Source organism: Ciconia boyciana, chromosome 5 (genome assembly GCF_034638445.1).
Source record: "Ciconia boyciana chromosome 5, ASM3463844v1, whole genome shotgun sequence".
Classification (NCBI taxonomy): domain Eukaryota; kingdom Metazoa; phylum Chordata; class Aves; order Ciconiiformes; family Ciconiidae; genus Ciconia; species Ciconia boyciana.
The window spans coordinates 45,149,432-45,172,184 of NC_132938.1; the positions used below are offsets into that span (position 1 = coordinate 45,149,432).

Below are 22,753 nucleotides of genomic sequence, written 5' to 3' on the forward strand. Positions count from 1 at the left end.
AAAAGTAACGCCGATTACTTGAACGGCAACCAGTGAATTATGGCCTCACTTCACTGTCAGAGAAAAACTTTGTCCTCTGACTGCTGATCAGTAGGATTTGTGTTCTTGTGAGGAAGGAACAAAGAGGAAGCACAATAAGGAAGAGGAAAAAAGAACATTTGGGCTGAGAAAGTGTAACTGAGCAGGCCCTTATCACAGGAGCTGGACTTAATCTTAATCTGAAACCAGCAAGTTTAAGGCTTGTTTTCCATTTAAGGCAGTTGCCCAGGTCGTTAAATACGTGTATCTACATAAAACAAGAACAAATGAATGCAAGTTACGAATGTAAATGCTTTGGGTGGGAGGTTTCAGTTGGATATTTTTCTACAAAAAGATACCCAAGAGAAGTGACAGAGAGACGAAAAAATGGGGACAGCCTGAAGAAGCCCATGCCTCAAAAGCAGCTTTTCCACTTTGGCACTTCTGCACTCTTTCAAGAGAGGCAGAGCCACGCCAGCTGTTCAGGGTGGCAGCCTGAGCTGTTCAGGGTGACAGCTGTGGCTTCTCTTAAATAGTACATGAAGAACAATTCCAACCTGGAGATGATACTCTCTTGTCTTTCAAGCCCCTGTTACAGCTTTGATCCTCTTCAGTGTCCTCACTAACATCAGCTCAAGGCTCAGGGATGGTCTCATAAAGCAAACAGAAGGCTAAGAAACATTAGCAGACAAACGGAGCACACAACAGATATTAAATATGCTGCTTTGTAAACTCATACTGTGCACACACTTGAACACTGTGTCATTCTGATCATTCCCATTTCAGAAAGGATATAGCTGAAAAAGGTCAGATAAACTAACAAAGATTACCAAAGAATAACTAAAGTGGTCAAGGAGTATTTGGCATACAAAAGGGTGTCAAGGAGTAATAAGACAGAGATCCATAAAGTGAATAGTGTGGACACCATGAGTGGCTATAGTCTCTCTCAAGAACAAGGGATTATAAAATGAAATTAGCAGTGGGCAGGTTTTAAAGAAAATGTGTTTCTTCACAAAATATACAACTGGGCCAGAAATACCTTTGATGACTTGTTATGTGCCTTGTGCATGCTAAAACTGTCCATGGCCAGAAGGGGCAACCAGACACGTTCATGGAGAAGGGAGCCACTGGAGATAATTAAGTGCATAGACTGTCCCTTCCTCAAGAAGTCCCTGCAAGACAAATCGTTGGCAATGGGAAAATATTCTGCACAGCAAGCTGAAAGCAACGCTGCGCTGCCTTTATCCCCGCACATTTTTGCTAGGCAACTGCTGCTGTTTACTCTCACCTACTTACTCCCTGCGATGCCACCGGAGCCACCTGCCTCGCAGGGACACCAGCCCTGGGCCTGCACTGACTAGACCCATTTAAATTCAGCCCCGGGCTGCCGAGTCAACGTGACCGAGCCTCGCCAAGGGAGAGCGCGGCACCCCGGGGCGGGCTCGGGGGGCACAAGGTTGGGCCCCGGCTGCCGCCTTGCAGCTCCGGGGGCTGCTGGCCGGGGGCACCCGGCCGCGCTCCCCCGCTGCCTGAGCCGGGCCGCCCCCACCGCCCCAGGCCCCTCCGCGGCTGCCCCGCCGGCGGCTGCGGCCCCGCCCCGGGGCCGGCGCTGCGGAGCGGCTCGGGCCCAATAGCGGCCGGGGGCGCTAATGGCGGGGCGGGGCGCCGGGGCCTGCGCCTGGCCAGCCGGCGGCCGGGCGGGCCGCGGCGCCGATTAAACACAGCCGGAGCGGAGGTGAAGGGAGTGGCGATGGCGCTGGCGGCGGGGCGGCAGCGGCAGGACATGGACAACGTGAGCGCGGGCCTGGGGCGGGCGGCCGAGCTGCCGGCCGAGCGAGGCTGGCGAAGCCGTTAACGGCCGGCGGTGCTGGGGGGGGCGGCGCGCGCCTCTCTTTCCGTTTCGTCTCTTCCTTCCACTTCTTTCCGTTGTTGTCTGTACTAAGCGCTGAAGGCTCTGTCTTCTTCCGGGGGTAGCAGCCGGCCGAGGTGTCTCGTAAATGGCCGTTTCGGAAGTCAAGAGGCCGCCGGGGCCGCTCCCTGGCCGGGCCGCCGCCCCCCGCGCTGCCCTGCGGAGCGCTGCCCCTCCCCAGCCATGCTTTGAAGTGCCCCCAAGTAATTGGGTGTGGGGTTGTCTTTAATCGAGGCTGGTCGTGTAGCTTGTTTAGTTCTTCTGGGTTATTTTTTCCACAGACAGACCCTGTAAGTGTAATCTCCGGTTTGCATGCTGCGCGCTGGCGTGACCACGGCGTTTTTCTGTTTATTTGGGTGTTTCCCGCCCCCCCCCCAGCTGGAAGCCTGCGCGGGCAAGGCTTGCTGGCTGTGCCTCTGCCTGTTCCTGCCTGCCCTCCTCCTCCTCCTCCTGCTGGGCTGCTGCGGAGGTGGTCACATGCTGGAAATGCATCAGGGAGCCAAGAGGCTGAAGCCTTAACCTGTGCTTGTGGTAACATCCGTGCCTAACAGAACGCCCATTTTTTAAGGTGTTTTGGCTTTTAACAGCTGTGGTTTTGGCACATCTTAATTAAATGAAACCTGTATTTGGTCTAATTGAGGCACTTACTATATTTTTTCTTAATGTCAGATTGACTGCATGACATCGTCATCTCTCTTGCTTTAATTCCCTTCCTCCCCATGTTGCCTGTAATAATATCTACTCAGGGAGGTTATGTTGTCCAGCGCTTCCTAATGCTAGCTGTATTTCAGCATGCAAAGGTGGATCGTAGCTGCTCTCACAGTAAGTAACATGGTCAAGCATATTCTGATAAAGCTCTGTCTGTGAAGGAGTGTGCTGATCTGTTGTGGTATTGCAGAAGTGATGAGTTCACCTGTTCCCATGAGACAAAGGATATTGTCCTAAGGAGAATCACTACCTTTGTGGGAGATGTGAGCTGTTAATTCTGCTGTTAATTCTGTGTTGGGGAGGAATGAGGCAAGATGTCTTGGCTGCTGGAGTGCTGGTCCTGCACGCTCACTTTCAGGCTTAAAATTACACCCAGCCCCTGAAAATGGGGGATGAGGGACAGAGGACATCTTTGTACTTGTGCTTCTAGATCTTATATCTGTGACATAAGAGGAGTACCATTTGTAAAACTTTAGGTCTGCAGTAAAAGATGATCTTACCAGGCAGGTATTTCAGCAAGGGTTGTTTACAGTCAAACGCTAAGCTAATTAAAAGGTATCAAATAGGTGAGGGAGGCCTGTTCACACTCTTCTATGGTTGGGCAAGTGTGGCATTCACGGTACTAAAATAAAACTGATTGCTGACTCAAGCCTTGATGGCTAGTTCCTTTGCTGTAGGTGACTGGGGAGTCAGTCTACATTGTTCTGGTTAGTATGAAATATAAACCTAGGTCTAATACAAACACTTCTTTATCTCCCTCTCTCCTTGTGCTAGTGTCTAGAAGAATCATATGCCTCATTTGTCTTGAGGCTTATGCTGCTTTCTGTCATGGCAAGGAGAAGTCCTCAGTTTAAAAACTGTAAATATCCCAGTGAAGCCTGGCATGTCTCTCTGAATAGTCAGAAGTCTGGAGTGGGATGGGGTCTGCCCTTGTTTTGGACAGGGCTGTGGTTGGTATCACTTGGGAGAAAAGCAGCCAAAACTTGATTTGGAATCTTGAGTTTCTTTATCTTTTGAAGCAAGCAAGTCATAGCATGGGACATAACAGGATGCTAAGAGGGAAACTTGAGCAGTTTGAGCATTCATAGTGACTGTCTATGTTCAGCTTAAGATGTATTGAATGACTGTGTCCTGGCCTGGAAGGAGCAGAGGTGCATAGCACTGGGGCAAGTTCCTTGTCCACAAGGAAAGGTTTTTCCCTCCACCCATACTTAGGTTTACCTTTTACTTAAAAAAAATTAAAATTAAAAAAAAAAGGTACTTCTGGAAACTTAAATAGCCAAAACATCTGAGCTGAATGTGAAGTCAAAGCCCCAATACTTGATGCCAACATGACAAGTAAGGGCTGCATGCTCTCTAGTGAAAGAAGAGAATGTCTTGCCCAGCACTTGGTAGCATCTTCTTCCCTCTGCAGACTGCTGCTTCTTTCTTGCCTGGGTTCAGCCTGAACTACTGCTGCAGGTGTTTTGACGTCAGTGGCTGAATCACTTGAAACTGTTACTGGTACACTGCAGCTGTCTTTGTTATTGCCTCTAACCGTAGTTGGATAGAAGTAAGAATAACAAGGATTTTTGTGATAGCTGTATAAAGTATATGAGAGAGACTTTAAATGTCACTTTTTCCACCTTTCATGTAAACATACTAATACTTCTGGTCTCTCTCAAGAGTGATGCTCAAATACTTGTAATACACTTTACAGACTAAAGTTCCTGAAGACTCAGTGCAATGCTGAGAGGTAGATTAGTGTCAGATTCCTCAGGGACTGAGTTCTTACGTAAAGATGTGATGAGAGTTTACCTAGAATTTAAGAGCTTGTCTCAAGATACTAACCTAGTTTTTTTTCTCCAAAGCTTGATTTGCTAACAGGAAATTGCTAAAACTTTGTACTTTACTTTTAGAGTTTACCTGTTACTACTCTTTGCCCTCCCCTTCTGTTCCAGGGTTCCTTGGAAATAACGCAGAGTTTGGAAGATGATCCCCTGCTGGATGCACCGCTTATTTCGTCTCATACATTGCATTCCCAACTGAGGCCAAGATTTCATGCTATCCCAGCAGTTCTCCTTGCCAATTTTCTGTTGCTAATACACGTAAGTTTAAGAAGCATTATTTCCTTTTGAAAATTTGGTGTCTCTATGCTGAATTCTTATGGGTCACGTAGACAGAATTCTCCTGAGACTTGCATGCACTGTTCTTCCAAACCAGTGAAGACTTACCAATGAATTTTGATAACGTATATGCCACGTGATACTTGCTGCATTCTCATTCTGATTGTTGGTGCTAACATGCTATAACACATCTTGTTAGGAAGAAAAGCCTTTTAAGTAGTAGCTTTTCTACACTATTGGAAATGTACTTTCGAAATAATATTACTGCTATAGAAGTGCTTAGACTAGTTATAGAGGGCTAAGATAACTTTGATGCCATGCCTTCTGGAGGCTGAGCTTGATTTCACAGGGAAGACTTAAGGTATTTCTTATGGTAACTAAATGAGTAAAATTGGACTTGCTCCAGGGGTTTCACATGGTAGTGGATGGAGAGATAAAGGAATCCAAATATTGCTTCCTGCTCTGACTGATTTCTGGGGGTTAAGGGTGAAGAGCACAGATAAAGGACAGATCTTGTGCCTAACAGTATAAAGGCCTTTTTGAGGCTGTAGACAGAAGTAGAGAGACTCCTGCCTAGTAGTGAGTTTATCCTTGATAAGCTGAAGAGGCTTATTGTTGCTTGTGAGCGTGTGGAAACCAAGCTTGAAGAAGGAAGGGTGAAGAGCTCTGATCCTAAGATCTAACTGAAATGGTACTTGCATGGTGCTTAGGGACATAGTTTAGTGGTGGACTTGGTAGTGTTAGGTAAATCGTTGGACTCGATGATCTTAAGGGTCTTTTACAACCTAAATGTTTCTATGATTCTATAATGCCACTAACACTGACCTGAAGATAGTATGTGTATAAAGCCAGAGAGTATGTAAGACATGTATGTATGTGTTGCTAGCTATTTTAGAGCTTCATTTGATCTCTAACAAAAAATGCTGTGCCCAGTGCTCTGCAAAACATACTCTCTGCCAGAACTTTAAAAGCACATACCAACCTCTAAGGTCTCTCTGGGCAGCTGCATAAAGCCATTCAAACAATATGTCCTGGCCTTCTAATTTTAGAAGTAAATGTTTTGTGGGCCTCTTAGTAATATCAAGAAACATCCCTCTGTGTCAGGTAGACTTAGGAAAGAGTTCTGCTGAATAAAATACCAAAATTCCCAATGGGAACTGCGTATCTAGCCTTATTCCCTTCCATTACCAGAAGCACACTGGTGCCATCCCATTAGGATGGCACTTGAAGTCTGCATTATGAAGGTAGATTCTCTTATTGGTAGTAGAGCAGTAAATGTTTTTCCACCTAGCCTTGGGGCCTTACTACCTACTACCATAACAGATATAGCCAAATGTCAGTCACCCAGATCCTAGCAAACTGCTGCCTCTTCTGTCCCCATCACTTCCCCTCTCCTGCAAATGGAGAGAAGTATGGGGAGATGGAGAGAGAAAACTGCTGAGGCCTCTGTCAACACACACTTTTCCAGGTAAAGTCTTGCTGCTGTTGCTGAAGCTGCTGCAGTGGCCGGTTGGTCCTTGGAGCAAAATGGAGAAGTATTCTTTTCTACTGGTGAAGTACAGCATTATAATTGCCACGTGAAATTGTGCTGTCTTTCTTGCTGAAAAGATGGATGGGGAAAACACGCTTATTGGATTTCCTTCCCCTCTACTTCTGCAAATGTGCACAAACCTTGAGGAACATGGAGACACCAGGTTAGCTTCTGATGTGTAGCCTGCCAAAGGGGCAAGTATCCTGGAGAAATTAAGCCATCATAGGATTAGGTGGTAGAGTTGTAATGCACCTCTAAAGTAATTTGTGTGTAACTTGGTATTTCTTCTCCACCCTCCTGTGCCAAGAAATGGGGTTAGGCAGCAAATAGCTGCTTTAGTTCAGCTGCCTAGTTACGTACAATTCTGGAGCGTGTGGGTAGGATATGCTGGAGTGTGGTGGGGCTGGGTTTTTGAGTGGCTTTTCTTTTGCCAAGCCTTGCTTTTCTGCCGGCTTCTGGCTCCTATCAGGAGACTCTGGAGAGCAGTGTAAGGTGTACAGGCTAGAAATAACTTATTTATATTAACCCTGTCTTTCCTTAATCCCCTCTGTGTATGCCCATACACAAAACTGAACTTAAATACTACTCCAAGAATAACTTTTTGTATATAAAAATACCTTTACTGGGGTGAAGCACCTGTTGTTGGATTACCCTAAAACATAAGCAAAACATCTTTAATAAATGCCACCCTTAGTGCCAGCTACCTGTTTCCTCTTGCATACACTGCTGTAGTAGATCAGTAGAGCTGCAATGCTAGGCCATTCCTGCTCGCATTAGTTTAATTTAGACGCTTTCTGTACTGAAATACGTTCCTAACACCCAGAGGGAGTAGAACTAGATGTGTTACTGTTTTAAAATGGCAAACTGAACAGTAAATGGACCAAATAAAATATGGGTTAGCTGGATTATTCTTAGCTTTGTAAGAAAGAGCTGGTAAAATAATAGATTAAGCAAATGTTTTGGTGATAACCCTCCCTCTTATTTCTTAATCTAGCTACCTAACCCATCCCAAGATAATTTGGGGTTTAATTTGCATTTGAAGTAATTGTCTTATGGATAATATAGAACACACTCCTTTTTTTTTTTCTCCTCCCACCTTCTACCCTGTCTGTCCTCTATAATGTCTCTTTTAGGTATTCATGATTGTGTGAAAGTTATTCCCTCTTCTTCCTCCCTCCAGTTACCTAACTCTATTTGCAACCAGAGCAAGCTAAGGGCAGTTCATATAAAGAGTAATTAAGTGGTTCTGAAAGGCTAATTTCTGTGAAGAAAGTTGCTTGAGAAATTGCAAAAACATGAAAAATAAGTTCGAGGGAGTGGGAAGGGGGTGGTGGGCTCTTGGGTATCCATAGAATTAAGTATGGAAATCAAGCTAGCAAATGACAATTGGACACTTCTCTCCAGCTTCAGTTCTGATGTGTTTCTATCAGTTATGAGATGCAGAACATTGGATGCTTTTTTTTAAGCTAAGTATATTAGAGATTGGACTTTTGGAGACTTGAGGCAAATGGGGTTTTTTTTGTTGTTGTATATAGAAGCTCTTAATTTACTTCTGTATTGCTGGGAGTTGGTTTTGTTTTCAATTCCATTTTAAAATATTGCTATTCTGTAGAAGGAATCAGCATGAGAAAGTACCATATTCTTGTTCACTGAATGAAAACAATATTTTCTATAACAAAACATTCTGTAAAGATTAAAAAAAAAGCTTTGTGTGTATACATATACCCCAGATAATGTGCACCCAAGACACTGCCTTCTAGTTGGCCAAAAGATTGCCGATATTCGCTGATGATGAAAATCTGGAGAAAAGTCTAGAAGACAGGAAAAATTATGGCATAATGGCACTAGTCTGAAAGGACAAGTGTATATACAGCCTGACTGATTATAGTCTGGTTATTCTGACATACGTTCTGAGCAAAATGGAAAAAATCTGATAGTAAATATACTAAAGAATGATTATCAACTGGCAAAGATGCCTACCCAGTGTTAATAATTTGTAAGTTACTATGATGATCTTTCACTTTTTTCTAATGTCATAACCTGGAGATTATTTTTAATGGATATAGTAAAGGGTTGATTTTCACTTACAAAAAGTCAATTTAAAGAAGTGTAGACTGTACCAATAAGATACGAGGCTGTCCTGCAGAGCAGTAACAAGTATAATTGAATGAGTCTAAAAAGATGTGACTTTTTTTTTTGCGGGAGTAGAAATCATGTTCCCCTTAAAGTAAAAAGACATAGTAAAGAGGATCCAGAAATAACTTAAATTCATTACGAAAGGGAGACTTGGGGAACAGTGAAATTGATTTAGAGGAAATTCTGAGAAGAGTGGTGATTCTCAGCTCTGTTCAGCTGGAGACTGTCTTCCAGGAGGGCAACCAATCTTAATACTTAGCAATTTCAGTCATCAGTACATTCCCAGAATGACATGTAGTGGATGTAGTAAGTGTCTAATGTTTTATACATTATCTCAACTCTAATGAAATCAATTCATAAAGTAATGCATAATGAGTAAATTACATAAGCCTGTCTCTTTTTTATATAGTTAAATGTTGACTTTAAGAGTTTTCCTCTCTTCCTTTCTTTTCCAGGTTGCTTTTGTTGTTCTAACATTTTTAGCAGCTATGTTTTGTTCTTACCCCAATCCAAATCAGGATAAGTGCCCTGGAAACTATACTCACCCCCTTAAAGTGCAGACTGTCATAATCATTGCAAAAGTAATTCTCTGGATTCTGCATGTTTTTTTTGAACGATACATCCAGCATCACCACAGTAAAGTCAGAAGCAGAGGTTACTTCTCAGTGTACCGATCAACAAGACATCTAAAAAGGCTTCCACTGCTGATACACTCCACAGGTGAAGTGAACTTGTTTTCCTTTTTTTTTCTTCTAAAGCTTTAAATTATGACACAATAAAAGACTAAACAGTTTATATATAAATGTATATTGTATATTATGAACTTTGAAAAACCTGCCTATGAGCACTTATAAATGCTATTTATTTTAGTCAGATGGACCTCCTGACTGACCTTTCTGGCCTGCCAGATGCATGTTGTAAAGATCTCTTTGTAGTGGAAAAATGCCCACAAGTGTGAAGTTGAGTAAGATGTCTAGTCTTCAGCCATGAAATGTTCAGCCAGTAAGGTCTGTGTTTGGCTGCCAGTGATCTCGATTTGCATACTCATTTGTCTAGTTGGATATGTGGCAAGACAGCTAGTCCTTCCAAGAAGTGTGCTGCTCTCTTCTTTTCAAGCTCAGCAATTCAAGTAGAAACAGATGAATTGCCTGTTGCTCAACAGCTGTCTGAAATCAGTAAAATAAGTAATTTTCTAATCTGCAGTGGGGCTATGTGTAACATTCAGCTCTACTTCTCGCTGCCTTTTTCTACTTTCTATGGACAAAGGGTGGTGTGTGGGAGTAGTTTAACTCTATATATTGTAAGTTACATCACTGGCTAGTGAAGCTGAAAGAAGTGTTGGTACAACTAGCTGCTATAGCTTTTCTAACAGAAACTACTTCAACAAATCTAAAATCTATCTAACTTGAGGGGATTTTTCACACAGAAGTAGCAGGGCAAAAGCGAACAGTGGTGGCTTTTACAGGATTTTTGCCTCTTATAATCCCATCTCCCTTCTGTAAATCTTCTGAATAATGGGAGTAGAATCTTTCTCACTAGAATTGACAAGTTAGATGGTCCTGCTTTATCTACAACCCTAGCTTTCTTTCCACCCAGTCACTAAAAGAGCTATTCAGCTTGATGAATGTGCAAAACTTCAGGCTCTGGCCACTAGATAGAGCTCTGAAGATGAAGATGTGTTTGGAGCGCAGTGACAAAATTGGGCTACAGCAGGCTTAAGGATGTTTCAAAAGAGTAAAAGGACTATTTCTGCCTATTGCAATGTAATCTGGAATACTTAGCCCTGTCTTCAGTGTTAGATGAAGCCCACTTTTCCCCTACCAGACACAAACTCTGGGCATGTGTAAATGTTCAGGTGCAATCAGTTGTGTGCTGTGGTCTCTTGATGTAAATAAAGATTAGCTCTGTTACTGCAAACTCCCTGCCATGCTACTTGCTGCTGCTACCACTTCCATCCTGACAGTTCAGTTGCCTAATGCAGTATGAAAGATAACTGTACGGTCCCCTAGCTACATTAATGGTTTTAATACACTTAGTGCTTTATCCAGACACTAGTTATAGGATTTCTACAGGAAAGGAAAGAAAACATTTCACACTCTGTATCAGAGGAGAAGAGGGTATGTGAAGAATTAAGAATGCCTGTTAGGTCTGTAATTCAACACTTGCTCTCCTTGACTAATTGTGCTCATTTCAGTTAAACTGTAAGTAACTTGCAAGTATTAAAATAATAGCCAGGCAAGTGGAAGCCTATGCAAGTATCTCCCTGTGAAAGGAAGGCATTTGGGTTTTTTGCTGTTAGCCTCATTTAAATACACTCAAATCCACTACTTGAAGGAAAACACACTCTCACTTTGAATTGACTGGTTCACCTCTTAGGAATTGAAAGAAATGAATAGTCTCCAATTAGTTTTGGGGATGGATAGCAGCAGCAAGGCTAGAAACTGTTTAAGCCCACACATGTATATTAGGTATTTCTAGTGCATTTCTTCTATTCTTGTTTAAGACAGAAAAATCTGTAAGAAAACTCACAATTCCCTACCATTACAGTCAAATGCTGAAATGAAACCTCACTTTGCTGCCAGCAGTTGTAAGCCTGCATCACCTGTTAAGGAAATTAGCCAAAGAGGCAAGTAGGGTATGAAATGGAAAAGCATTACTGAAATATTGTGGCCTAATGCAGATACTGGGGATGAGAAAGTACTAAGTTATTTTCAACAGCTAATGAAATTGTTACACCTGTAAAATATAACATTTGTTTTCTAGGTAATGCAGCCCTGCTTCTGATTCTGTCAATGCAGCATTCCTTTCCTGATCACAGTAAAGTGTACCTGTATCTTATCCTGGGAGTCCTGGGTCTGGAGCTGATTAGCTCCCTGACATGCCTAGTGATTTACACAGGTGAGAGGCAATTTTTGCCTTCTTGAGTGAGACTTGTAGCTGCTACTCAACTGTTTTTTTGCTCTCACAGTAGCTGATTTGGTGTACTCCAAAACATTTAACTGCAGCTATAAATACAGAATGATTCTATGCTTGTAGGAGAACTAAGGCAATTCCAAAATAAATGGGAAGGTTGTCAGGCTTGATTTGGTCTCCAAGTGCTGCTAAACAAAAGCTCCATGTTACCTCAAAGCCATTGATCCAGTGCAGTGGTGATCAATGCATAATTGTTGCAAAAGTGTCCTGTGAACAGGCTTGTCTGTTTAGCAGTGTGTTTTCAAATGTGTGCACCACAAGCTGTGAAGCAGTAAGAGCTAGATGGCTTTATCAGAACTGCTTCTGGGATTTACATGTGGGACTTGCATAGTTGATAGTATGATGTGCCTTACTCTCCAGACTCTTCCTTTTTCCCTGGTCCCACCCCAAAAGCTTCAGTTCTTCTTTGTCACCAAAATGGAAGATTCCCTCTAATGAATGTTAAAAAAAGTGGCTTTTGGAATCTGTGCTAATACTAAAATAAGATACTGCATCATAAAACTGTGAGGCATTGCTTTGTACTGTCACTGTTGGTTTGTAAGGTTATCTGCTTTTTGGTGTAATTTATCACAACTTGATAAACCTCTTTCCATTAAACTATTGCAGGAGTATCTGAAATGTTGATTAGTAAATGTTTGAACCACAGTTTTCTCTAATCTCATCTTAAAAACTATTTGGGTTTATGGCTTGCATTAACTCAAATGAAAATAACTGGGTTGGAGAAAAAAAAAAACACTGAAAAGGTACAAGACAGTAAAAAATGCAATTATTTTTGTTGTCCAAAGGAAACTAGAGAAGTTTACTGTGAAGTCCATGTCTGTTTAAATGACATGTAGTTCCTGCTCTTGGGTTAGATAGTTTATACTACTGCTTCTGAGATGCTGCTTTCTGATTATTTACAGCTACAAACAAGGAGATGACACCTTAGCTAAGTAGCCTCAGGAGCACTGGTTTCTCTGGGAGGAAAAAATAACCAAAACCAATGGGTAAAACTTATAGTTTGCTCCTGACTTCTAATCAGACAGGAGGAGGGACGGTGGAAATACCTCCTTTCAGGACTGCATGGAGCTTAAAACTTAAAGTAAAAGCCACTTCTATGGTGGTCAGTATTTGTGTTAATCTGACTTCTTTTGTGATTTCATAATTAGTAATTAATCTAGGATGCCTGTTATTTTGGAGAAGAAAACTTTGGTATGTTCTTAGTAATCTAATGACACACAGAAATACTGCCGAGTAGCTTGGTCATCTAGGAAATAATCTATTCTTGACTCTTCTGCAACAACATTGAAATTAAAATGCATCAAGAAATAAGGTCCCAGCTGTAAACTATGTCGTCCTCTTACAACTGTGCAGAGGCCTGAATGCTGTAGGCTTGTCAGGCTTTCCCCTGAATGGACCAGCATGGCTCAAGTATACTAACTGTCCTCTGGAGGAATAAAGGCAATGAGGCAACACAAGCATGGTAGTCCTAGAGAACTATTCCAAGAATGCTGGAGATCATACCTTCTTTGCATATGCATACTTACTTTCCTGGGAAACTCAGGAAATAAGAGATAAATTGCAAAACTTTAATAGAACGTCAGGAATTCCAGTGAAACGTTATTTCTTACCCTGAGGCCTCTTGGAGCTCAAAGAGCTACATTGTGTGTCTGTTACCCTGATAGAAGAGGATAAGCAACTGCAAGAAAGTTGACCTTCATAGTAGTAAGGTCTGAGCCTGGACTTCCATAAGAGCTCTCAAACTACTTTTCTGCTTATTTATCACCAAAAGGGTCTTGTTTCCTAGCTTGTACCGTGCCAGTTCCTGTGCCCACCAAATCCATTAACCAACTTATACTAGGAAGTTGTGGAGTGCAATGTTTTGCTTTCCAGCTGAAGGAGGCTTGAAGAAGGGTGCAGTGAGTCCTGGAACCAAGGTGAAGGAGGGACAGAGCTGCATTGCTAGGAAGGAGTAAGGCAGTCTGTTTTGGCAACTGCTACCTTATTTCCTCAGCAGCCCCAAAATAAGTCTAAGCTTCATTCTCTAAAGCTTGGTGTGCAAAACCAGGGTTAACTTTTATGTAACTTAACACTTGCCTCAAGATGAGGAAGACCTCCATTCACCCTCGGTTGCCTTTTCCAGTGGGTAGTGTAAGTTGTTTTCTCGTTTTCCATCCCAATACATGTTGAGGTAAGCTAAGACTGCCTGCATGTCTCTCTTGTGTGTAGTGGTGGTTTTTTAGGTTTTTGACATTTTAAGCATCAAACTAAAGCTCTGCTGAAGCAAAATGAATGTATTTGGCCAGTTTTGAAAATAGCCTGAGAATCTGTAGTAATAGTGAGACTCAATTTTTTTCCCTCTCAAACAGAGCAGACTATCCTACTAAAGAAGCTTCATGCTTCCAGTCACGTAATTTTAAGGGCAGTCCTCTGCTGAGGGTTAGAGTGCCCCTCTCCAAGGCAAGCACTTAGCAGACACCACTCTACTGTTAAGATAGTATCAGCTAATGTAGCTGAGCAACAATGGGGAGATTAAGGTCACTTTACACTAGCAACTCATGATCAACCCCTTTCTTGTGTTAGTATATTACTCCTAAATTTTGGAGGGAAGGTAGCACCAGTTCATACACTGTTTCTCCACTGTGGAATAATTATTTCTTAACTACCAGAATGAGGTATAAATGCTTACCTGGAGAAGGCTCATGTACCTGACTTATTTTCATTTAAATATTACTGCCTCACAAATGAAAGTGGTGGCATGGAATACCTGATTGTAATTCTAGATATTTCTTCTTGCTTGTTGGAGCTATTTTATGGATTGTATGATGCACAGTGTCCTGTGAAGTACTACTGCCTTTCTTAAAAAATCTCCATTAAGCAGTGTATGTATACATAGTTGTAGGATGCAGAAGCAGGGATTCAGAAATCTACAAGGAATTGCTGTGGTTGACCTATAATAGACTTGGCATACATAAATTGTTCAAGTGAGGTAAATGTGCATGGAATGAAGTATGATACAGACAGCTTTAAATGTCAGCTTACTACTGTAAGTTTGTTACTGATAGGATAGGGAGTCAAGTTTAAAAGGTTTACTAAATATATGTATGTAATGACTTTCTTACATACTTCTAATATCACTTGAATAAAAGACTAACATTCCCACAAACAACACATGTTGGGAATTCCACATCCATTCCTTCGCGGCTTTATTTGTAGAAGGATACCATCATAGAAATAACTAACCTTTGAGCCTAACTTGTAGTTAACCTCTGGAGGGTCTTAGCATTGTTTTAGCAGGGTGGCCTGTAATAAAACCCATCATATTATTGACTTGTAAGGACAATCTTTCTCTGCTGCAGTAGTGGGGATTTCTCACGGAGCCAGACTATAATGTTTTTAGTGGCATTAGATGTATTGCTTCACAAGCTGCCCTAACTGCAGAGTCCAGAATGCATGCTCCGGATCTCTCGGTATATTCCCTTAATCAGGATCTGACACTGAATGGCTTCAAATATTTTCAGCTTCCTTCCAGAAATAATGCAGGGGGGCCTACAGCTTCTCCCACCCCCACCCATCCCCATTCCATATCTGTTAAATTTATCTTAAACTTTATGTACAGGTGCCCAGGAATGACTCCTGGTTTTGATAGCCAATGTTGCAAGATTCACAATGTGATACTCATCACAGAGCCACTCTGGTTTTAGTACTTAATGGCTTTCTGTAGCAAGTCTGCCCTAGTTTTGGAGCAGGCAGACAAGCTGCTGCTTCAGTGCAGGTAGTGCAGGATAAATACTGTATTTATCAAAGAGTTTAAATTAGAAGTTCTGACCTAGATACTAGTAACAAAACTTCTTACAACTTTTTTATGGCATGTTGCTTAATTTACGGCTTGAATGTGGAGACTGAATCTCAGTACCTTCTTGAAGGCAACTAAGGTTCACCCTCTCTTAGGTGACAGACTAAACTTTGCAGATGTTAAGCAGTATGTTCAAGCTTCCCCATTCAGGTCTTCTCTTCACTGTGGTCTTTTAAGCAGCAGGCCTGAAAAAAACAAACAACCCACCACCACCACTAACTTATAATCAAATCCATTCTAGAAATGAGCAGAGATAGATTCTACTTTTTCTTTCCTTCCTCCCCACTCCCCAGATTCCCTTACTATCTTTCTATCTCCTATCCTAAGACAATTGTATAATAATCTGTTACAGATTTTTTGTTTTTTATCTTGGAGCCTGGTGATTATGCTTTGCTTTTTTTTTTGGTTGCTTTCCAACTAATTTATAAAACTTTGTTGCAGTGAAAATAAGCAACTTCAATCGTGCAAAGCCAAGACCGGACATAATTGAAGAAGAAAAGATGTATGCCTACCCTAGTCACATTACCTCAGAAATTGGATTCAGGTAAGATTTTCTGTATTAATCTTGTGCTGTGTTCAGCCATGGTATATAGGTAACACTGACTAATGTAATTGCATTACTTTCTGTAGACTTGCATATAATCTTAAATCTGTCAACCAAAGCAGAGGTGGGAATAATAGTTTTGAAGGAAACTATATGCTTAGGGCTGCTATTTTACATGCATAGATGAGAAGTAGCACAATCTTGTACTTTCTACGTAGTAATGGCAATTTGTTATGATACAGAAATCCTCAAATGTGAGGACAGAAATGATTTGACCATTTATGGTTGGTTGCATGAATCTTTAACATGCTATAAATAACTGTGCTTAATCTATGTTAGTAGACTTTATATGGGAGTTTGAGGAGAGGTACTGGTGTCTTACACTGTTACTTAGAGTATGCCTACAGAAGCCTAGCTTCTTCAAGCAGTTTCAGGCAAGGAAGTATATTGTGGGCAGTTGATAGATGAAGAAGAAAACTTTGCAGCTTTGTTTTGTGCCAGCAGTTGGACATGAAGTTCTAGCAAGGGATTTGGAATATATTTGCAGTTTGGGAAGGAACTTTAAAGGTGGGTGGGGCACTTAAGCAGTAAGGAAGTTCTCAGTGAGACAGAAGTTATCCAACATTAATCTCACAAATACTGAGACTTATTGCTTGTTTGTCCTTTGTGTACCTTCTGACTGCTTGGACATCTGTTGCTGAAACAAGTCTGGTATGACTTAACAAAAACCAATCATACAAACTAACATGGATTTCCATATAAAATTTTAGAAATTTTCTAATACAGTATGACTTGCTTCTGTATGTATGCCTTAATAAAAAGTTGAAGTGCAGAGATGACTAATTCTTTGGCACTTCTCCTGGTACCACAAATGCAGCATGCACATGCTTTTATGGAAGTTGAAAGTAGACGTCCAGGATACAGGAAGGATTTAGAGTTGTCTTGATTTTTGATACAATGTCTGACGTCCATCTTGATATAAACACCATGGTGAATGCATGGTGGAACTCATTGCTTTCTCATTCAGCTTCTCCCCTGAGAAATTCTCAAATGCCCAGAGAATGAGTCTGCAACAATGACCAACTGAGGAAAAGACTGATTATTTTTTACTAAAGAGTGCAAACTTCCTGTGAGAACTGATTGCAAAACAGTTATTTTAATTCAGCTCTATACAACTCTGACTCTCTTTCCCTTGGGAGTTAAGGTCTATTGAAAAGTGAATCCTGTTAGCCCTTAAGCTGACCCTGGTTATAAGAATGTTTTTTGAATATTATGACCTCTACAACCTATGCTACTGATCAGGACCTCTTCTGGTGCTTTAAGTTGGTAGTGCAGATTACTGGTTAAGGTTGCAAGCTTTCTGCCTACAAAACCTGTTTTCTTTATTTTTTTCCAGTTTAACTACAGTAGGCTTTTAATTAGACCTAAGCTTTTTTCCACTCTTGCTATCCTCCTTGGCACTTTCTAAGAACTATGAAAAGGGCAGTGTTCCTCCACAAAATGCTGCAAGGCTGAGCAGTAACTTTCTAATCTTAAAGATGCTCACGTATGTACTAAGAGAGCAGATTCCCAAGTCAGCTAGGAAGAAATAATATGTAAGGGAAGACTGGAATATGCTCAGGCATTGGTACTTGTTCTTGCTGTATTCTTAAGCTCCTAATTACAGATTTGACAAAATTCTGTACTTTTACAGACTTTTCTCAATTAACACTGCGATGTTAAGTAAAGACAAGTTACTATCCTAGTTAAAATAAAGGATGTCTGAAAGCTGGAGATATTTGAAGTCGGAGGCTAGCTGTACATGAGGTAGATCTGAAATAGCACAACTGTTTGGTGCTGATGCTGTTACGGTATTGTGACAGATAATCACTGTATATAGTAGTACATCATGTATGCTACTGCAGGTTGATCAAGAAACTTCTGTCTTAAACAGCTTATGGTCCCCACAGCTGAATAAAAATGCTATGCCTGCTTAAAATAAGCTTCCTAATGTATTCGGAAAAGGTGCCGTGGATTTCTTAGTACAATTCTAGCATGTTGTCTGGCTCACTAACTTTAAGTTTGTTAAACAGTAAGAACCCTCATACTACTACAACTTTCCTGTAACTGTCTAGTGGAAATATGTAACTCAATTATGTATATGTGAAGTTTAGCCAAACTTTTTTCTCTTCCTGCCTTCTTGTGCAAAATGAAGGTTAAACATAAAGGTGTTGTGTAGATTGCTTCCTCCCTCAGAAGTTAGTTGAGATCAACAAAAGTAAAACTGAAGGAAGCAACTTGTTTAAATATTTGTTAATTAGCTCTGACATTTTGTATGTTAGAAACTGCTGTCACTTATTGAAACGCATATTCAATTTTGGTATTTCAAGGGAAAATTCAAGTTTAGAAGAGATAGTTGAGAAGCAAGGAGATGTGATAGAATATCTTCAGCGACACAATGCACTGCTCAGCAAGAGACTACTGGCACTAACATCTCAGCAAATCAAAACTTAACAGCATTTGGAAAACTGCTGCTGGAGCTCTGGAGAGAACATGAGGTAATGTAATATCCAGACTGACTTGTACACGACTTCTTCAATCATCTTTAATGTTTTGAAATAGAAGTTAAGCTGGAAGGATGAGCTCTGCATACACTATAAGCCTATTACGACTGGACACTGGCTCTCTTCAAATGATCAGTTCTGAAAAAAGTTCTGGAGCTTCAAGGATTTTTAGTTCCTAATAGGTTAAAGTTGGACCTGAGGTAATGGTTTAACTTTGTTCAGTTGTTGCTATTGTTTGGTAGTGCTGTAACCTTTAAGCTTCAAACTACCAAAGTATTTTATATTTCTAGAACACATTTTTTTCCTCTAGAAAAATCTAACTTTGCAAAGAATATCTTCTCAGTTTCTAGTGCTGAAGCCGAGACTAGATGTGTTCTGTCACTGAGTCCCATTGCTTCCAGTATCAGAGGGGGTATACTTCAATAATACTATACAAAGTAGATACTTGCTTTCTAGATTGGTCTCCTTTTCTCCTTTGTCAAGACAAGGAATGAAACTGTTTCCTGTGCCAGTGGGGAAATTTGGCAGTCAATTCAGGATTTAAAAAAAATAGTGGTGGGTGCCCTAGAATGGCAAATCTCACATACAAGTGTGTGGCACAAACAATGTCATGATAAGCAATTTGAGCAGTTGTTCAGAATTCTGGCTTTAAAACCTGTAAGAGGGATCTTCAGGGCTGATAGCTTTCCTGTTACTAGGAGTCTGTGTCAGCTAATAATCAACAAGATTCCTACTCTGCCAACTGAACTAACATACTACAAAAATACTTGAGAGTAAGCTTTTTCATTGACCTAGTGACTAACTTGTGTTAAATGGGTTTAAAGATCCTGTTAAAGATGCATCAGTTACATGCATCCTTGCTCTTTACTTTGACTCTTCAAAAAATGTCAGCATCTTGATTTAAAAGCTAAAATGGTGTATGTGGGGAGGTGAAAAGCACCAGAAGACGGAAAGGTCTTCTAGAAGTTGGAGAAACAAGAATTTTGGTTCTATTTCATGGATTTATTGGGAAGGCTAGTAAAAGAACCATTCTGTTCTGGGTACTGCTTTGTCTACCAATGTAGACCAAGAATTATTTTAGAAGCCAATACCTCTGTGGGGAGACAGGGTAATCACTAGTCAAAACTGGGAAGAAGGCTCTCAGGAGTGGTCTTGTAGTTGAATATAAGAAAAACAAAAGAAAATTAATCTATCCTACTTTGGTCCTAGGGCACAACTTTAGAAATAACTGTTTAGTGTGCAACAAACATGGGGATTGTTTCATTTAAAGGAAAACAATAAATATTGGAGGTTTTGCTGCTATCCAACACTAAATTGTTCTCCTTAACTGTTGTTTCTTGAAAATGCAGCCAGGATTTTATAGTATACGTGTGAGAAATACAAATGTTTTTGGTTTTAGAACTCAGGTTTTGATGTGATTGTGTATATCAATTTATATAATTTCTATGAAAAGCAGTAAAATGTGACTGTGAAGTTCATGCACAATAAATGCAACTAAGGAAAAGTGTGAATTCTGTCATTTCTAAGCTCACAGCTGGTGAAGACTGTTCCAACGGGCAATCTGTGTAGAATTTCTGTTATGCTGAAGTTCTTACAGCACAGTTTTGGCACTTAAAACTAGCCGAAAACTGTTATGGCAAGGATAGCTGTGCACTCATTTTGAAGCTTTAAGTTTAGTTTTATTCTCTTTCCTGGGTAATGTTTTTTTGTCACACTTCATACTTTCTCTGCTACTCCTGTTTCTCTCCAACATAGAGGAATAGGCTACATGGTGTAGCAGAACAACTTGACTGTATTTTGAGGGCATAACTCATATCCCCCCTCCTCTCCTTCATGACTGCTTAAAGTAAAACTTGCATTAACCAGCAGTATTGCTTTCCATGGAACATGGCAGCTGGAAAGCAAAGTGCAGGTTGCCATGTGTGAACATGCACATCTCCTGCCCTTTCCTGGCATTACAAAACCCTGTAATTCATAGCTCCTCATAAGTACACAAATGATTAACAACTTGCAACAGCCACCCTCATTTTTATACCGTTATCATACCCCCACTGTATCTTGTTTTCTTAGTATCTTTAAGCTTCTGAAAAAAAAAAGGCTCTTCACACTTGTACACTAGCTCCAAATAGGAGCTAGCCCTCTTTACTACTCATCCTGAACACTTTCTAACCTCTGGCCGTGTAGGGCTACAAAGAATTGTTGAGTAGGAGCTACCAGAGCAGGGCAAGCACCACAGGCACCGGTAAGTGTCAGCCCTCAGCCCCTTCCCTGGCACCTTTGCACCAGACGGCACAAGAACAGCCTTTGCCCTGCTCCGAGGCAGATGTGCTCCCCGGCATGCTGCTTTCTGCTGGCTCTCCTGGGGAGACAGTGCGGCTCCCTGCCCAGGAACGCCAAGAGGGAGAGATCAGTATGCTCATAGTACTTGTCTGATGATAGTCAAACATTTGAAACTTATTTACCATACTAATGCTTCTCCTGATGGATGCTGATATAAATCTTATGTGACCCTTAGCAAAAGTTGGCTTTGTGTGTACGGACACTGAGATATTTATAGCATATGTATGTGTTGTAAGGGAAATATTTCCAGTCTTTAATCTTCTATAACTTCCTTTTTTTCCATACTGAAAAGGGAAGAGGTGAATTGTTTATTATCCTTTGGGAACACACTAATCTGCTGTTTCTCACCGCAGCCTTACATTTACCTCTATTTCCTGTTGACCTGCTGTTAAATCATATTGTATTTCACTCTAAAATAGCCAATATAATTTAAAAGACTTAATGAAACTGATTCTCAAAATTTAAAATTTTCCTCCATATCTCTACAAGACAAGGAGTTAATTCTAAGTTTCAGAAACTTGCATTGTAGCTTTCAGAGTTTGAGATCTGAATTTACCTTTGGATCAATTCTTCTGTTAGACTGCATCTGTGCAAATGTCAATGCTGACTTAATACACAGCAATTTGTATTTTTACAAACATCCTTCAAATGTCCACTCATACATGCACAGGGAGAGTTCAGTCAGTTCAGCTGTTGTAGCACTGTGTCCAAATGCTTCATGTTTATATATGTAATCACACTGTTATAATGCAAAATGGTTTTTACCAGATGAACCTTATGTTGCCCAAATCAAATGAAAATGGATAGTTTCAACAAAGTCAAAGGCAAGTCCATCTCAGCTGAAAACAAGCTCCTTTGAAGCCCTGCTCCCACTGAAGTTAAATGTCAGTGTAGTGTTGTGCTGCAGTAGCATCGCTTGGCTCTCCCAATTCTACTATGAAAGACACCTAGCACTTAGAAATTTATAGTATCCAACCTCTAACAGAATTTACTGCACATTGTAGCTTCTGCTACACTTCAGACTACTTCTGAACTCATTTTTTGTCTTGAAATAAGGAAAGACTGTTTTCTTTAATTTGTGAGGACATTCAGATCTCATGACCTACCACTCTGAGATAATTTAAAATCTTGCTTATTCTAGGCACGAAGACAACGTGTAGTCTGGGTTCTGCTGTAATCCTATCAAAGTATCATGATGTCATGTAAGAGCATGCTGTGAATACACCAACCAGCAGTTTTAAACTAAGTTCTTTCTATATGGCTTTTATCAGAATTTTCTATTTTTAGAGAGAGAGAAAATGCGAGGAAAATATTTACATGAATAACTACTATTTATTTGTGTCCAAAATTGAGTAAGAAAAAGTTTTACATGCTGATCCCATATGAATCCACAGGGAAACGAGACAAATTCTCCATTTTCTTTAGATTAATTGCCTTTGACAGCTTAAGAATATAAATTTTGAAAAGTGTACAGTTTATTTAAAATGAGACATTGTTATTTGAAGTGCATACTATCTTTTTACAAAATATACAATCAACCAGCTAGTTTATAAACATATCTATCAAAGATCACAATCAATGCCTTTTTAAAGAAGATTCTATCAGCACATCTAAAAAGAATAGACATTTACAATAATTTTGTAGACTGACAACGGGCTTCCTAGGACACTTTGGTACTTGTTGTTTTATTTATTTTCTATATCTGTAAGGGAACATGCATATATAGCTCTCTGATAGATACATTATGTGTTTCTTACAATTTTATCAAAGTTAACTGAATAATTATAGTTATATAAAATATCCAGTGCCACATGAAATTCATATACTCATAACTGTTAAATAGTTACTCTTCACCTTTCTTGCTTTTCTATACTCTTTGCCTGTACTTTTTAACACAGATAGCTATGCATACATGTGAAAACTAAGTTAAATAAATAATTAAAAATAAAATTAGTGGTAGTATGCCTCTAATTTTGGAAAACTGCTTTCTTCAAAACTCCAAAGGTTTACCTGCAGGGCTGTTTGTTGTTATAGACAAGTTTGACCATCTTTTTATGGCACTGATTATTTTCCAAAGCTCCAGAATATGGTGTGATGTCAAATTTTAATTA

The 22,753-nt window shown here is 40.4% G+C and overlaps 1 protein-coding gene across 2 annotated transcripts; it reads left to right on the forward strand.

Moving 5' to 3' along the window:
* The first annotated feature begins 1,682 nt into the window (after positions 1-1,682).
* On the forward strand, positions 1,683-19,818 carry TMEM192 (transmembrane protein 192). Of its 2 annotated transcripts, none has more exons than XM_072862650.1 (6): positions 1,683-1,810; positions 4,576-4,722; positions 8,863-9,127; positions 11,171-11,305; positions 15,657-15,759; positions 18,129-19,818. In XM_072862650.1, the coding sequence occupies exons 1-6, from the start codon at positions 1,769-1,771 to the stop codon at positions 18,250-18,252; spliced, it is 816 nt and encodes a 271-aa protein (XP_072718751.1). In that variant the 5' UTR covers positions 1,683-1,768; the 3' UTR covers positions 18,253-19,818. The 2 variants fall into 2 exon arrangements, with proteins under 2 accessions (XP_072718751.1, XP_072718752.1); XM_072862651.1 differs by lacking the exon at positions 1,683-1,810 and adding an exon at positions 2,579-2,749.
* Positions 19,819-22,753: the final 2,935 nt, after the last annotated feature.